Source organism: Vombatus ursinus, unplaced genomic scaffold (assembly GCF_900497805.2).
Source record: "Vombatus ursinus unplaced genomic scaffold, bare-nosed wombat genome assembly UNPS02011334.1, whole genome shotgun sequence".
Classification (NCBI taxonomy): Eukaryota; Metazoa; Chordata; class Mammalia; order Diprotodontia; family Vombatidae; genus Vombatus; species Vombatus ursinus.
Genome location: NW_020951112.1, coordinates 9,577,815 through 9,596,494, shown reverse-complemented (window position 1 = coordinate 9,596,494; position 18,680 = coordinate 9,577,815). Strand labels below are relative to the sequence as shown.

The following is an 18,680-nucleotide window of genomic DNA, read 5'->3' as shown; positions in this document are numbered from 1 at the left end:
AGCTAAAAATTTTAATGGACTGCAAATTCAATGACTCAATAGTGTAATAATGGCAAACCAAAATTGCTGATACTGTTTTAGGATGTATTAGAGAGACAGAGAATAAAAAACAAGGTAGGTAACAGTTCTGCTGCATTCTGCCTCAGACCACCACTGTGTTCAGTGCCAGGCACCACATCTTAGGAAAAACATTAACAATCTGGAGTATTTCCTGAGGACAGTGATATGCAAGAGAGGAAGGGAACTAGAGAAAATGCTATATGAGTATCTCTTTAAGAAATTAAGGATGTCGGGGCAACTAGGTGGCACAGAGGATAGAGTACGGCCCTGAAGTCAGGAGGACCTGAGTTCAAATCCTACCTCAGACCAAACATTTGACACTTACTAGCTGTGTGACCCTGGGCAAGTCACTTAACCCCAATTGCCTAAAAAAAAAAAAGAAAGAAAGAAATTAAGGATATTTAGTGTGCAGAAAAGAAAAGGCTTGTGAGTGGGTTGAGAGAGAGAAGTGCAGAGAGAAGACATGGTAGATGCAGAGGTAGATTTTCACACGATTAAAAGAAAATCTTCCTAGTAATGAAATAGAAAAATGTGGAATGGGTTAACTTTTTAAGGTAGTTAGATGATAGGGTCACAGATTTAGATCTATAGGGGATCTTGGATCACCTAAGTAGTGTCAAACTCAAATAAAAACAGGGACCTTTAAACCATACATAAGGATTCGTTGGGGCTACATGCTGACTTAGAAAACCACATTTCACCATTATTTCTGTTCTGTTGTATTTTCATTTGTTTTGTTAAATATTTCCCAATCATATTTTTATCTGGTTTTAAATATTGTGGTCTGAATGTCCTCTTGCTGTTTTGACACCTCTGATCTAGGCCAAACCTTTAATTTTACAGGCAAGCAAACGGAAGCTAAAATGTCATTTGTAATGGCCACCAAGGTACTAAGTAGGAGAGGTGGGATTCAAATACGTCCTCTAATTGAAATCCAGCATTTTTTTCCCCACACCAAATATACCCTGGATATAGTACAGAGGACTTTTGTTCATGCATAGGCCCTTCTAATTCTGTAATTCTATACTTTTATCATTACATTCCCAATTTCCATTTATTCTTTCAAGTTTCAGGTATGTATGTCTGCACTATTTACATTATTCACCTATTTGTTAGGAGAAGATATTTTAAGGAGAAAAAAGACTCACAGAAAGATACATTTTTTTTGTTTTATATCTCAAAGCATATTTTACAAACAAGGAGAAAACTTTGGTCTGAAAACTGCTCACAAGGCACTTAAGCCATTACATCATTTGAAAGAATAAAAATGCATGCAGAGAATGGAGAATGTAGTTGGAGCTTCCTTACAACACAGTCTATCCCATTCTATTTACAAAGATCACTTTCCTATTCTACAGCAGCGAAAGAATTTTTACTGCATTTGCAACTTCACAGAACAATTCAAAGACAGGTGAATGACTTTTTCTTCAGTCTGAAAATAGTCTACTTCAAGTATATTTTAGAATGAAGAAGAGTTCTTACTTTGCTGGTCAATGCAGTGATCTCTCTTTCAGCCTTGTGCAGTTTACTAATTAAGATGGTGTTTTGCTCATTAGTTGATTGTAGTTCTTTCTCCACTCGTTCATACTGAAGCTTGGCTGACTGTTTTTCTGCCTTTAGTTAAAACACAATGATATTTTAAGGTTTAATCTTTATTTCTTTTCCATAACTGATCTGAAATACAACAAATCCAAATGAAGAATGTGTGTTGGTATAACACAAATAATAAATACCAAAATGCAGAAGTAACAAATATGTCAAAACTGCAAAAGCTTTTCTCAAACAAATATATACATTCGCACATACCTATGTATGTGAATAACAGAAGTCCATGTATGTAAAAAATAGAAACAGAGATAAAGCTTCCTTATTGTACTAAGATAGTATCATATCTATCCAACCGCCCAAAACACAGCCAATAACTAGTACATATTAGAAGGGATCCCTGAGCAATCAAAAGAAATGTTTCCAAGACCAGCAGTCCTCAAGTCGTCACTCAAAGACACTTTACTTCTAGTGGTTTACAAAGAATCCTAACAAACTTTGTTATCTGATTTGGAAGCCCACAGCAGACTAGAAGCAGCAAGTTAGAAAGGTGGCAGGGAGAGAAGGAACAAATCCTGAAGTAAGGGGAATGTATAAAAAGCAGACACAAAGCAAAGGAGCCTGGGGTTTGTTTTTTGGTTTTGTTTGTCTTTTTTTTTTTGTATAAGAGCAAAGAGACTTACAAACCTCTAAACATACACACTGAGGACAGTTTCTCCCAATTTGGCTGTTGAATATCCCAGGAATAACTCCTATTTCTAGTTTTACAGCTTACAAAGCAATGTGCCCAGAACAACCCCACCAGGAGGCAGTTTAACCACCACCCACTTCATGGTTAAGGAAACTGAGCTTCAGAAGAGGTGAATGCCTTATCAATCGCCTGGTTTTGGAATCTACCTTTTGACTCCAAGTCCAGTGCTCTTTTCATCAAAATGATAAATGAAAAGAATACTCTTATTTATCAAGAAATGGCTAGATTACTGGGAGGTCCAAAGGAATTGGAGCTGAAAGTGTACTTCAGAGACAGCCTAGTTCAATTCTCTCATTTTAGAGATGAGGGGGAAAAGGTCCAGAGACAGAAAGTAGCCTTCGTAAGGTGAGAGCAGATGAGACAGAACTGGAACCCTTATGTTTCATATGTTCTGTTTAAGGCAATAACGTGTTTTAGAAACACTTTCACACATGACTATTATGTAAAAAAAAAATGGGGTGCTATAAAGGGTAAACTTCATTCAGATATACTGAAAATTCCTTAATAGTATCTAATAAATGTTTCAAATGTTATCTAACGAAATGTTTCCAGGTAATTAAAATTATCAAGTGGTAAAGTATATATCCAATGAACAAATTCAAATTATAAAGCAATTTCACTCAATGGCACCCTTGTTCGCATCTGTAGCTAAGGAAAAACAGAAGGAGGAGGAAGGCTTGGTAGGAAAGGCCGCTTCTCTGATCATGTTCTGAAGGAAGGACCGCGACCCCTGTTTTGTATCTTCCTCTGCTTAGCACCTGGTCTATAGAAGCTGCCTAAGTAATATGCTGTTGTTGAACTGGCTGCTAACTTCCACTGAATGACCCACTTAAGCACTGGCATAAATTACATTCTCTCTTGAGCCTTTCATCTTCCTTGACCCTCTGGGTCCTCCACCACCACTTCAGTAAACAGCTTCCCACTGGAAACTCAAACGATATCCATTGACGGACTCCACTGCTACAGACTGAGGCCTACTAAAGGCCAAGCAACAACAATGGGCACAAATGAAACTGGGCATTCCTCAGGGATTGGAAAGTCTTTTACTGCCGAATTGCAATGGGGATGGACATATGGGGGTAAATTCAAGTTAACTCATTAGGAGAACAATTTTTACAATGACAATATGGTAAAGATGAACAATTTGGAAAAACTAAGCACTCTGACCTATGTAATGACCACCCATGATTTCAAAGGACATGGAGCATGGTACCTACCCACATTCTGACAGAGCACTGAGAGACTCACAGACTGCAGGACACACATCATTTTTAGACACTGCCAATGTGGGGCTTTGTTTTGCTTTACTAAGAATATGTTATAAGAGTTTTGTTTTGATTTTTTCCCCCATGTGGAAAGGGCATTGGGAGGGAGACAAGAGACTGTTAATAGAAAAAGTAAAAAATTTTAAAAAATAAAGTATTTTAATTAAAGTTATTTCATTTACATCAAGTATTTTATTGAAATATATATTTAGCACCCTGACATGCAAGGCATCATCCCCACATCATGGGGGATATAACATATACACAAACAGGTATGTTACAAGTAAAACTGAGGGAAGAGACCTCATGCTAACAATCTGGGGATTAGAGAAGGCTTCTTGGAAGAAATGGCACCTGAGCTGATTCTTGAAAGAAGCAAAGGATTCTAAGGCAGAGGTGAAAAGAGTTCATGTGTTCGAGGCATGGGGAATGACCTACACAAAAACATGGAGGTGGGAGGCAGAAGGTCGAATTTTGAAAATAGCTACTAGGAGGGGCAGCTAGGTGGCGCAGTGGATAGAGTTCCAGTCTTGGAGTCAGGAGGACCTGAGTTCAAATCCGGTCTCAGACACTTGACACTTACTAGCTGTGTGACCCTGGGCAAGTAACTTAACCCCGATTGCCTCAATCAAAAGAAAAAAAAAAAGAAGAAGAAGAAAGAAAGAAAATAGCTACTAGGAGTCCAATTTGACTGGTACACTGAGTTTGTGAAAGAAAATAGTGTGAAATGAGGGTGGAAAGTTAGACGGTAGCCAAATGGTATACAGCCTGGCTGAGAAGCTTTTATGTTCTCTTAACAGGGTTAAAGAATCATTGACAGTTTCTGAGCTGACATGATCTAACCTGTCCTTTAGGAAGATGATTAAAGGCGGAAGAGTAAAGAGAAGAGAAGAAGAGAAACTGTGTAGAATGAACTCACATACAGATCCTGAGAGGGGTGAGAATTTCAGCAGGTTCTTCTCAATCTATGATGGCCAAATATTCACAAGCAGCCTCAAATTTAAAACTTCTACAGGACAGGTTAAAATCACTCACCCACATTCTCATCCCCACCACTTTTCACAAATACTACATCTATCCTGAGCTGAAAAAGATTTTAGATAGTACTTCAGATGACATCAAACCAATGAGGCAGTGCCTGATTTGCAGTAAGCACCATGGAGTAGAGAAGCAAACAAAATGGAATCCGGACGAACAGAATCCCCACCCCAAGCAGCAACCCCCCGACTCTGGAAACAAAGGAGGGACTGGCTGAAGGCAGAGAACAAGAGACAGGCCAACTTTGACTTCCTCTGACCAGAGGCTGTTCGTAAGATGCAAACATGGTACTTCTATTCAAAAAGGACTCTCAATTTTAAGGTATCTGAGATATTCACTGTAAATATAGGATGGAATTTCTCTCTCATTTGAGAAGACTTCTGTCTTTACGGGCACTCCTTAGTAAATCATCTCTTCTGGTTTAACAAATACACTCTGTAGCAAGAGAAACATAAACTCACCTCAGAGGGGTAGCTTGCTGCTTCACAGACTCAACAATCCCTATCTAACAATGCTAAGCTGTGGCTGAATCAGAAGTTCACTCTGATCTAAACGAAGCAGGCGCACTTGGGAACCCACACATGCGTCAGCACCTATCTGTGAGTTTACCAAACACGTACGCTTTCGAAAGCAAGCCGTTTCCAAGTGTGCCTTAAGCTCATATGGTATAACCTACAGGGAAACAATGAAAATCAACTCACCTCCAGGGACCTGACTGCAGTCTGCATCTCGGCCAGCTGGCGCACTTGAGTCCTTTGGACATTTTCAGCCTGGATGCCACAGTTCTCTCTCTCTGCTCGTAATTCTGTTACTTCGGCCTGCAAGCCTTTCAATTTCTGACACAACTGGGCCTTTTCTCGGATAAGCTTCTCCATTCGTTTGTTCTCTCTTGCGGGATCCACCTCAAGGAGTTGGTTGTGCATCTCTTCTTTATCTTTCTCTAGCCTTGAAACCTAAGAATAATTAGAATTAACTTACCTTTAAATTATTCATTTTTTAGTATTACATAATTTAGGAGGTGGAAACAGAATTAAACATTGTGTTAAACATAAAAAGGTCAGGTACCATAAAAAATTTGGGAAAGTCAAAGGTCATTGGTTCGGAGCTGGAAGGAAACTAAAATATCGTCTACTCCAATCACCTCATTTTCCAGAGGAAAAAACTGAGAGGCAGAGGTGAATAACTCACCCAAAATCATAGAGGTATATATGGTCATGAGAGCTATGTCTATTTTCTTTTGTATTTCACAGTAGTGCCTGGTCACGTGTTAACAAGTCAAAATATTTTTTTCTGAGTTAAAAAAAAAAAGGAAAAAGTGATATGTTGGCAGGGGCAGTGGCTTTGGGAATCAGGAGTACTTGGCTCTCATTCCTTATAGGATACATGACCTCAGGGCCTAGTGCAGAGGGATTTATATCTCATTGCCTAGTTCAGTGCCTACTACATAATCAGAATTTAATAAATGATTACTGATTTGTCAATTGATTAACTGAAGTATAGTCCTAGGAAACCTAAAAAAGGAGATCAGTAGATATTCATTTATTGAATTCCTATTATGTGCTAGGCACTGAGCTAGGTAATGGGATATCAATGGGAAAAATGAAATCGTATCTGCTCAAAGAGTTTACATTCTACCAAAAAAAAAGAATATATATGCACATGCATAGCTATACACAAAAAAATATGTGCACAACACTCAATAACTTCAAGGCAGTTCGCTAGAGAGAGCACTTGCAACTGGGGTGACAAGGAAGGTGTTATGTAGAAGCTGGTACATGGGGAGCTTTTTGAAGGAGATTCTATGAGGCAGAGGAAGTGTCTTTCAGGAATGAGGAACAGCCAACGTAAAGGCAGAGACATGTGAATAACAGAGAGAAAGTCAGTTTAGCTAGACCACAGAGTTATGTAGGATGAGCCTGGAAAGACAGGTTGTGAAGGGCCTTAAGAGCCAGAGTTTACATTTTATCCTGGAAGCACCAGCGAGCCACTGGTGTTTAGTGAGTAGGAAGGTGGGGGAATGACCAGATCTATACTTAAGAAAGTCACATTGGCAGCTCCATGGAAGAAAGATTGAACTGGGGAAAGATCTGAGGCAGTAGGACCAATCAGAAAGCCACTGCAATAATCCAGGAGAGAAGTGGTGTTTTCTCAGGCAACTCTCTAAGACTACACGTTGCAGGAACAGTTGTTGATCAATAATGCAAATTGTCTAAAATGTCTAAGTAAATGGGTCCAGACCACCTCTCACATCCCAAAAAACGCTATTTTACAGAGGTGCTGTGAGGCTCAAATGAGGCAATGTATGTAAAGCATTTTGCAAATATTAAAGCACTAAATAATGTCAATAGTTATAATGATGATAATAATGATGACATTACATTTCCCAAGTAAAATGTAAGCTGCTTGAGGGTAGGGAATGTTTTCTTTTTTGTCCTGGTACCCTAAACCTCTACCATAATACCAGTCACATGATGTTTCTTCAATTAAAAACCATATTGGGTTAAACATTTTCCCTCAAATCTGGCTCTTCCCAAATGTGAGTATAGATATCATGGTACGAGTAATGAGAAGATAAGGAAGGGGAAAACAAAAGTGAAGGAAACAGAAAGAATAATGTGGATCAAATTTGAATGGAAATATATATATATATATACATATATATTTTTGAAACTCACAAAAGTTATATTTGATGCAGGAATTTTGTGTAAAGTTGTTTATCTTAGCTGGTTTCCTCTTCTGATGCTCACTGTACCATGTTAAGTGGCACTAGGTTATGTCGGCTAAGTCTAAGTTCTGACAGACCCTTTCAATATGTGAATTATTTTACACCTTCTGTCCAAGGACAAACCTAGCTAAATTCAAAGAGACTCATCACCAGGAATAAAGACATTTTCAGCCATGGGAACTCACACAGAGTTTCCAAGGTATAAAGAGGTTGAGGTTTCCATTGGTTGAGACAGTACCCACAAAAGTCAGGGCTTCTAGAAATTCTGGAACTAAGTAATGGTATATAGTTCATGTTCAGTGTGTGTGTGTGTGTGTGTGTGTGTGTGTGTGTGTGCGCGCGCGCGTGTGTGTGTGTGTGTGTGTTTTTCCTTTCAAAGAGATCTCCTTTAGATATCTTTTAACGAGATGGCAGGCAAATTCCAGAATTCCCAGGTCAAGGAGAAAATAATGCAAGCAGTCAGAAAGAAACAATCCAAGTACTGTGGAAACACAATCAGGATAACACAAGATTTAGCAGCTTCTACATTAAAGGACCAGAGGGCTTGGAATATAATGTTCTGGAGGGCAAAGGAGATAGGATTAGAACCAAGAACCATCTACCCAGCAAAACTGAGTATAATCCTTCAGGGGAAAAAATGGACATTCAGTAAAATAGAGGACTTTCAAGCATTCCTGATGAAAAGACCAGAGCTGAATAGAAAATTTGACTTTCAAATACAAGACTCAAGTAGAACATGAAGAGGTTAACAGAAAAGAGAAATCATAAGAGACTTATTATGGTTGAACTGTTTACATTCCTGCATGGAAAGATGATATTTGTAATTCATGAGACCTTTGTCAGCATTAGGGTAGTTGGAGGGAAAGAATTATATGTATGTATAGATAGATAGATAGATAGATAGATAGATAGATAGATAGACAGACAGACAGACAGACAGACAGACAGACAGAGGGCACAGGGTGAGCTAAAGATGAAGGGATGATATCTGCAGAATAAAATTAAGGAGTGAGAGAGGATTATACTGGGAGAAGGAGAGGTAGAACGGGGTAAATTATCTACACATGAAACAGACAAGAAAAGGCTTTTACAAAGGAGGGGAAACAGGGGAAGGTGAGAGGGAATGAGTGAATCTTATTCTCATTGGATTTGGCTTAAGGAGAGAATAACACACACACTCAATTGGGTATGGAAATCTATCTTACCCTACAGGAAAATGGGGGGGGGGGAAGGGGACAACAGATTGGGGAAGGGGGTAATCAGAAGGCAAACACTTCTAAGGAGGGACAGGGTCAAAAGAGAGAATAAAATAAATGGGGGGCGGGATAGGATTAAGGGAAATACAATTCGTTTTTCACAACATGGCTACTATGGAAGCGTTTTGCATGACTACACATGTATAACCTGTATTGAGTTGCTTGCCTTCTCAATGAGGGTAGGTGGGGAGGAAGGGAGAAAATTTGGAACCCAAAGTTTTGAAAACACATGTTTAAAAAAAATTGTTTTCATATTCAACTGGGAAATAAGAAATACAGGAAATGGGGTATAGAAATCTATCCCACCCTAAAAGAAAATTGAAGGGGAAGGGGATAAGAGAAGGGGGGGAGAGACAGAAGGGAAGGCAGATTAGGCGAAGGGGTATTCAGAATACATGCCATCTTGGGGTGGGGGGAGAGATGGGATGGGGATAAAATCTGGAACTCAAAATCTTGTGAAAGTAAATGTTGAAAACTAAAAATAAATAAATTAATAAAAAAAAAATAAAGAGATGGCAGGGGAAGAACTCTAAACCAAAAAAGGGATAGAGACAGTCACAAAAGATAAAAACAGGTAATTCCAATTACATGAGTTTGAAAAGCTTCTGCACAAACAAAATCATTGTAGCTAAGGTAAAAAGTAAAACTGCTAGTTTGGAAAAAAATCTCTGTCCTAAACATCACTGATATTTAAGATATACCAGAGATTACAAAAAATATTTAGGAACAAGGCATCCTCCAATGAACATGTGGTAAAAGAATATGAATTAAAAGTTCTCAACAACCATATAAAAGATTACTCCAAACTATTAGCAGTAAGAGAAAGGCAAATCAAAACAACTCTGAGGTTTTTACCTCACACTCAAAAACTGGCAAAGATGAAAAAAGAGAGGAAGTCAATGTTTGAGGAGTTGTGGAGAGACAGATGCACTAAGACACTGCTGATGGAGCAGGCTGGAAAGCAATTTGAAATTAAGTCTCTGACCCAGACATCCCACTGCTACATACATACCCTAAGAATGTCAAAAACAAAAAAAGATCCCTTATTTACATCAAAATATTAATTACAACACTTTTTGTGATAAGTAATAGAAATTAGGATTAGAGTTGGAGTTGGATTATACAGGCCAAACTTGTTCCCAAAGAAGGCAGGAAAATATGAAATGCCTCTCCCACCCCCATTACTGAAGAGGTGGTAGACTATGGGTTTGGAACAAGTCATATACTGTCAGACTAACTTTAGCTATATGGAACTTTTTTCTTTTTCTTTTTCTTTTGAATAGGGAATCACGCACGGGGTGGGGGTGAGTGGGAAGTGGAGTGAAGAAGAAATATATTAGGAGATAAGAGACATAAAACTATAAGATGCAAATTTAAAAGCTAAGTGAATACTGCCTTTCATAGTCTGTCAAAAAGTAAAATACTAAATCAAATAATAGTTATATAATGAAAAAGTGACTAAACTAGAAGTCAGGAAATCTAGATTCTTGTCCAGTTACTGATAGCTGCCTTAAAAAAAAATGTGTATCACTAGAATCAAAATCAAAGATTGGAGTGAAAAAGTGATACTAGTTCTGAAATGTTCTTGACATCTACTTTAGTGGCTTCCCAGGCAAGTAAGTCACTTTAGAGAAATTTTAAGGTAATGTTTCACACGATATTTAAGAGAAGGGAATATACTAAGAGAATTGAAAAAAAATTATAGGTGATAGTAACACCATCAAAAAAAAAAAGGCAATCTAGAGAACATCAATAACTCACGTCTTGTTTCTCATTTTTAGAAAATCTTTATCATAATCATCTAGTTACATGCACTCTAAAGACATCCTTGATAAAAATATGTTCAGTAAATATATAGGTTTTTCCAAACAATTCTCTATAGAAGACCACATCTTTGGTCACACAATTGCCTAAAAAATGTGTTTATTGATTACAAAAATAAGCAAAAGGCTTTCATCAATCAAGGAGTCTCTCGGGCATATGTTAAGACCATAGATTACTTGATAAATGCAAACAAAGAGATAACACTGTTACACAAGAATAACTGAGCATTAACATCAAGCAAGGCATAAAGCAGGGAGATGTACTTTGATCAAAAATACTCACCATTGGCATACAGAGGATGTCTTGTGTACTAAGGTCCTCTAGATTTTCCTGTTTGTACATGTCACTGTGCTGACTGCACACTAGGCTACTTGCAAATTTGATATGCATGCCATCTATTACCTTTAATTGACAAAAATGTTCAATAGCACAGGGACAAGCAGATACTTGGGGCACTAGAAACTCACTTGCAAACTGCCAATGAACGATTAATGACTACCCTTTGGGGCCAGCCATTCAACATTTTCCAAATACAACTATATTATCATCTAGCCCATATTTCTCCATCTTTTCCACAAGAATAGCACAGCAGACTTTTTCAATTTTATTTTGGTAAAGCTTGGGCAAACTACATATACTGCATCCTTCTGATGGACCAATCTAATAATAGCCAATAAAACAGAATGAGATTAGTCTGGCATGCCCTTTGATCACTCATTCCTTTTCCAGACATTTATTAATGATTTTCTTAAAAATACAATCTAGAATTTTGCTAACCAATTAATCTCTCTAGCCTATAGTTTGCAGATTCCATTCTCTTCCCATTTGGGGGGAAATTGGAACACTAATCCTTCCCCAGTCGTCCAACACTTCTCATACTATTATCTCATTTAATCCTTCAATCAATCCTGTGAGGTTGATCTGTTATGATTCTCATTCTGCAAATGAGCAAACTAAGGTGGGGTAGATATAACAGCCTAACCCTTTGCCCCATGCAAAACCGGCTAATTTTCCTTAAAAGGACTTGGCTGGCTCAAGCTTAGTTGCTGACACCACTTGCTGGTTGCCTGAATAGCACTCTGGTCATACATTGATGCTTGGCTGGTGGGAAATGAGGACTCAGGCAAGGAGGCTTTATTCAGCTGAATGGACTCAAGGTATCCTCAGTGCTTATCCTTGTTATAGCCTCCTACTATGACTAAGTAAATCTCCTTTTGTTAACTGCTGAATGATCTACAAATATCTCATTTTGTTCCAATGTTGCACTGAAACTACCAGAGTTCTGGCTTAAGGAAAGCCCAGCCTAGGAGGTAAGAGACAGAGCTAGAATTGGAATCCAGGCCATCCGATTCAAAATTCAGTGCTATTTCTACTGCACTACATCTGGCAGCTTCATGACAGTGCAATCTGCAGAAGGCCACAGACTATGACATAAAGAACGTATTCTTGATGCTAACATCAAAGAAAAAGTACTTAACAATCACTTTGCCACGTGAATGATTACCTTTGGTTTCTTCTCTGACCTATAAATTTGCAACATGGAAGTCAAGAATTAACAAAACCAACAAAGGAATACTCTCTGTACACTTGCCGCATCTTGGCTCCCCCGTCCTTCGGGATTCAGCATCGCTGCCCCCTCTCCCAAGTTCTTGACTCTTCCCTGATCTTCTTCCTTTTCTTTTTTGCGCTCTACTATCACTTTTCATTACACTAAATTACTTCTAAGAAATCCTACTCGTGTTCTTCATCACAATGTCAAGTTGTTATGTTCCTAGCCAAAAGAGCACAACTATAAAAGTGCAGCCTGAGGCAGTGACCTAGAACCCATGATAGTCAAGTTCTAACCTGACATTGTCATTAACTAGCTGAGAGAACTTGGGCAAGCTGCTTAACCTTTCTCACCTTGCTCCCTCATCTACAAAAAGAGGGAATTAGATTGGATGACACCTGGCTCTAGGTTAGATCTAAAGTTCTGAAACTCTTTCGCATCAATATGTAGCTTCAGACACTAATAATAAACTATATAATTGAGTCATGCCTAATAATCTGTTATTGTAAGAAAAAAAGATTTTAATACTTTTTTCCCCAGACTATCAAGGGAAGTGTCAATCTCTCGTGAATTTCTCTGGAAACCAGTAACAAATTATTATTAAAACCATTTCCCCCAAAGAAATAATAAATTAAAAGCCTAACATAATTATATATACACATACATGTATGCATATATACATACATATGATAGCTACTTCTATCAGCTACATATAAGCAAATATTTACAAATGCTGCATTTGTTTCTCAGAAAATAGTAACAAAATACTGCTAAAACTTTCTCCCAAAACAATGAATTTAAAGCCCAATATAACAATATGCTTACAGAAAAACAAAAATCCACAAATACTATATGTGAATGCCTAGCCCAAATACACATATGCCCTAGTGTCCTAAGGTTGGAAAGAGGCAATTATTTTAACATGCACGTCAATTATTATCTAAAAGCTTAAACTGCATTTTGGAAGCATTAGCTGGGTTTGGAAAATTGCATTAGTGGAGCTCTGCTTTGAAGTCTTCCTTGCTGATATTACTTTCTGTCCCACAATCATCTCATAATGTTCAGGTGTTGATACTTGTGGATGAATGATGAAACATAGGAAGAAAGAGAGTGTAGTAAGTAAAGGAAATTAAAGCAAACCCTCAATTATTACTGACAATCAACTGGTCAGAAGATAGAACATGACTTCAGCCTTATCTAAAACTCTTAGCTTCCCAGCTTCCATTAATTACGGCTTCAAAGTACCCTAATGGATTATCTTCCAGAACTTTTATTAATTACAATTCCCAGTACTTTCACAAGAGATTCAAATTATGGAAATTAAGGACACTACTAGCCCCTAACCAATTTCAAGTAACATACACATCAAATTTAATCTTTCCTTGGTGAAGGAATTAACCACCAGATTTCAGAAGCAGGCTTTTTTTCTCCTTCAAAAACAACAAAACAGACTGCTTAACACAAACATAAGCATTTATAAGATCTCCAGAATTTAAAATACATAATATTAATCAGAATACCAATATACTCTCAGCAGCAACTCATAACATTCTCAATCTCATTTTTATGCAGTATAGGCGATACACATTCCCCTCCTCCACATTTAAAATATCACCCATTTTCACTTCCTTCTCCCCTTCCCCTGTTTTCAACAGAAACTCAATCTCCTCTATCTGCACCCTTGATCTCATCCATTATCCTTTCTTTCATGCATCTCCAAATCCTTCTCATCCATGTACAAACATGGTTCGGTCTCTCAAACCCACTAAAAGTTGTCCTCTGTCCTTACTAACTCCTTGGACTATCCCCCCCCACTTCAAAAAAATCATCATTTATGCCTCCTTCCTTGCAATCTTGCTTTCATCCCCGCCACTCTACTGAAACTGCCTTCTCAAAGGTCACAAACAATTGCCAAAGCTACCACTTTCCTTCAGCCAATACCTCCTTGACGTCTCTACAAAAGTGAATAGTCTTCCTTGTGCATTGTCCTCCCTGGGCTCTTGAAGGGATCCTTCTGTCCACTTCACCGGCACCTCCTTTCTCTCATTCCGTCTCCTTAATGTCAGGTTTCCCCAGGGCTGTCTCCTTAGCCCTCATCTACTCTTTCCTTATGCTTGCTTCCTTAGCAACCTCATCTATTCATACAACTTCAAACAGTAACACCACAAATATGAGCCCTCAGGAAAATGTAGGGAAGGAAGTCTCTAGTGAAATGTCCCAGTAATTTGTCAGTGGCTCTGTTCTGTTTACTATTTCTCTGGCTTGGATAATGGTATAGATTACATGCTTACCTAATTTGCTGATAACCCAAAGCCTAAAGGGATACCTAAGATGCTGGAAGACAGACTCCAGATCTACAGTGATTGTGACAGGCTGGAACAATGGGTCAAAGCTTAGGAGATAAAACTTAATGGGGATAAGTATAAAGTCTTACACAGGTCTGGAAAAAAAAATCACCTTCACAAGTGCAAGATGAGGAGGAGCTATTGAGCACTGCATCTGAAAAAGATCTGGGAGCTCGGTAGACTACAAGTTTAAAGTGAGCCATGGTAACACAAGGGCCAAGTTAATGTGATCTAAGGCTGCATCAAGAGGCCGAGGGCCAAGACCAGAGGGCAAACTGTCCCGCTACATGCAGCCTTTATCAGCCCACACGTGGAGCACTGCCAGCAGGTCTGGTGCCATGCCACCAGAAAGGTCCTGACAAGCGGGACCCTGGACAGTGCCCAGAGGAAGGCAACAGGACAAAGGGCCTGGAGCTCAATCTCTAAGAGGGTCAGTTCATGGAACTAGAAATGTTAAACCTGGAAAGAAGACAACATTGGGGGGACGGGACAACCGTCTTCACGTATCTGAAGGGCTCTCATGCTGCTTTGCATCGGAGGCAGAACTAGGAGCAATGCAATTATCCCTCCCTCTTCCTGTCATAGAGAGCCAGCCCATATGACAGTCAACAAGTTCCTCTTCTTGGAGATCTTCAAGGAAAATGCTAGATAATTGTTTTAGAAAGGATGTTCTTCTTCAGGTACGGGGGGTGGGGGGCACCTTCTCTATCTTTGTTTTTACGTCTCTCCTGACCACCACAAGTCTTTACAATCATGTCCAAAGCCCTTATCCTTCCTAATTTATTGACACTCCATCGCCTTCACATCCAAATAATGCCACGGTCTATTGATTCTGCCTCTGTCTCCCCTATCAAGTACCTCCCTTCTAGGCTCAGTGCCCCCACGCTCGTATAGACCCTGTTAGCTTACATCTGGAATACTGAGGATTATGAGCCTCCCTGTCTCGCCTTTGCAATGTGATCTTCATGCCATGACTATCCTGAGCAGATCATCATGTTTCTGTGCAAAATCCTTCAATTATTCCTCATTCAGCTGGATTGGGGACGATGGGGGAAGACAAGGGATGACTGGCACTGTGATTCATTGGGATAGAGAAGTCCCCTTGGGAAAAGCCTCTACAGTAGACTAGCAACCCCCACCCTGAGCAAGTTGCCTGGGGCACCACGAGGTGATGCTTCTTGATCAGAATCATGCAGTCAGCACTGGCCAGAATTGGGACTCCTTAATATGCACTGAAGTTCCAATTCAGCCTTGCAGTCAGCTGCCACAAGCTGAAGCCACTTTACCTTTGCAATCTTATGTCAGAGCACATTGTGACATGTTCTACACTCCGGCCAAACAGCATTCCCAGGAGTCTTCCATACTGTCCGAGTTCCATCTTTTGTGTATTCACTTCTCAACTCCCAGAAATAACAGGCCCCAACTCAGCCTAGTGAACTCCCACCCATCCATAAACATCTAACTCAAATGCCACTGCCTAACCTTTCCCAATGCAATGAACTAAAGCATCAACTTAAGGCAGACAATGGACAATGACTACCAAAGCACGGCAGAATCCCCTAAAAAGAGTGTCATGAGTACTAACACTCAGCAAAATGAGCTGAGGCTGGTGAGGATAATGTTAAGGAAAACAAAGAGACTTCTTACGGTTTTTTTTCAGCTATACTGAGGGAAAGAGGGGGTTCAAAGAAGGGAAAAGACCACTGCTTGTGGTGGCTGCTAAAGTGATAACTGATCATACTGGGAAGGCAGAGCTGCTGAATTCTTATTTTGTTTCTGTTTTCTCTGAATGATCTTTGTACTGGGAAAAGCAGGAAAAAATGGGAGTTGATACCCACAATCAGTTGAGCAGATATTAAAAAAGTACCTAGCTGTCCTTAATATATTCAAGTCAACTGGCTCACATGGCCACTGTTTGTGATTTCTGAAGGACCATGGAGAATGAGATACCACAGGATTAAGGGAGACAAAATGTCCAGGTTTTTTGAAGAAGAGAAGGAACTGTTCAAATTATAGGTCAGTGAGCTTACCTTCAATTCCTGGGGGAAATATTACAACAGAATACTAAATGGACAGTGAGTAAATATCTAGAAAAGGATCCAGTGTTCACAGAAAGCCACCATGGCTTCATGAAGTAGAGGTCACAACCATTCCTTTTTGTGCCAAGATAACTAACTTGGTAGACCAGAAATCCAAAACATACAGTTTATCTACATTTTAGCAAAGCAACTGATACATGCTATTCTTGTTGAAAAGAAAGAGACTGACCAGATGAATTCAGAATGAGTTAAATGCCTGGACCCAAAGAGTAGATTAATGGTTCTATGTCACCTTACCAGGCAATCTCCAACAGAATGCTTCACATGTATCCATCAGTGCCTGTCCCCATGCTGTTTAACATTTCTATCAAAATCTATTTGTAAAATTTGCAGATACAAAACTGGGAAAGAAGCTTGATACTGGGTGACAGAGCCAGAATTCAAAAACATTTGAGAGGTGAAACCCTGGGATCATATCTAATACGAGGAAATTTAAAGGAGACGAATTTAAAGGGTTACACCAGCTAGGTGGCAATGTGGACAGAGTGCTGGAACTGAAATCTGCAAGACCTGAGTTCAAATCTGGCCTCAGATTTGAGGCCTCACTAGCTCTGTGACCTGAGGCTTGCTTCCTCATCTGTAAAACAGGATTACAGAACCTATCCCTCAAGGTTTTTGTAGGAATAAAATTAGGTATTTCTAAAAATGTTATTTCAAACTGTAAGGGCAATAGAAATGCTAGCTATGATGATGTAAAGAACTGTACAAGATGGAGAAGACTGTTCATCTGAAGATCTTGAAATTTTAGTGCACTAAAAGTTCAAGAGTTAGCAGTGGGACATGACAGCCAAGAAATATGATGAGATCTCTAAGCTATATCAAGAGAATTCTGGCATCAGAAACAAAGAGAACCAAGTTCCACTGTACTAGTACTCTTGTCTAAGCACATCTGGAACAGCGTTCAATTCTGGGCTATCACGTTTTAGAACAAAGAACACAGTAAAAGCTTCAAGTTCATGTTTTATGAAGCAGCATGGTACAACGGTAAGAGCTCTGAAATCAGAAGGCCTGTGTTCAAATCCTGGCACTGCTATTTTCTTCTCTGTGACCTCCATTAAGTTAGTGAACATCCGTGATTTCCTCATCTGTAAAATGAGGGGGTGAACTCAACAACTTTCATGCTCTCTTCCAGGCCTGAGTCTACAGATCTATGATGGTAAGGAGACCACATGAAAAAAAAAAGAAATATCTAGCTTGAAGAGAAGACTAGGCGGGGGGGGGGAGGGGCCTGGTAGCTATCTTCAAAAATCTGAAGGGTAGTCACATGGAAGAGGGATTACACTGGTTATGCTTTGCCCCAGGTTTTATACCCAAAGGCAAACCTAAGAGCAATATATGGGAAATAGCAAAGGAGCAAATTTAGGCCTCCCTCATTAAACTGTAAGCTCCTTGAGGGCAGGGATGATCTTTTGCCTTTTTCCAACCCCAGCACTTGGCACAGTGCCTGGCATGTGGTAGGCCCTTAATGTTTCCTGATTGTAAAGAAAAGTTTCCTAACATTTTAGACTTCTCCAAAAGTAGAACGGTGCTTAAGAGGTGGACAGTCTTTCTCACTGGAGGTCACCCAGCAGGGGCTGGATAGGTACCTGTTGGGCAAGTTAGAGAGGGAATTATTTTTCAGGTACAGGTTGGATGTCCCTTCCAACTGTGTGATTCTGTGAGACACTGTCCCGTCCCATCCCATCTGAGAAAAGATATTATCCTTCTTGGCTCGCTCTTCACAAAGTGCATTTTCTCCTCTGAAATCATCTTGTTAAACATTTATTACAATCATTTCTATATATGCTGCAACCCCCTACTGGATTATGATCTCCATAAGAACAGGGATTATGCCTTATTAATCCTGTATCCTCCAGGCCCTGGCAAAGTACTCAGCTCCTAGTGAGCATCTGTAAATCTATTACTCCTCCACTAAAGTTCTACTCCAATGGCTCATTGCTGTATGAAAGTGAACCTGGGTTCTCAAAGGCTACAACAACAGAATGCAAGCCCTGACAGGTCCTACCCAGCCAGCAAGGTTTCATGTAAGCGCTGGCTGACTGTCATTCAGGGACCAACATGGGTCAGTTCAGAGGGGCTCATCGTCATAAGACTGTCACGAACCCTACAGGGATGGACCAAATATAATCAAGGTCTGGACTAGCTAAACAGAAAAAAGCTTAGCCCCAGAGAGAACACAAAGGGATAAATTTTTCAATCATATCAGTTCTGAGGCCATTCACT

At 39.5% G+C, this 18,680-nt stretch overlaps 1 protein-coding gene across 8 annotated transcripts in view; it reads right to left on the bottom strand.

Moving 5' to 3' along the window:
* The window catches only part of CEP83 (centrosomal protein 83), a 115,545-nt gene that overhangs the window by 29,172 nt on the left and 67,693 nt on the right, over positions 1-18,680 (bottom strand). For all 8 annotated transcript variants that reach the window (XM_027855869.1, XM_027855871.1, XM_027855870.1 and 5 more), the window contains 2 exons: positions 5,361-5,612; positions 1,543-1,674 (listed from right to left, as the gene is read on the bottom strand). In XM_027855869.1, the coding sequence (XP_027711670.1) occupies positions 1,543-1,674; positions 5,361-5,612 (384 nt within the window). The remainder of the gene's footprint in view (positions 1-1,542; positions 1,675-5,360; positions 5,613-18,680) is intronic.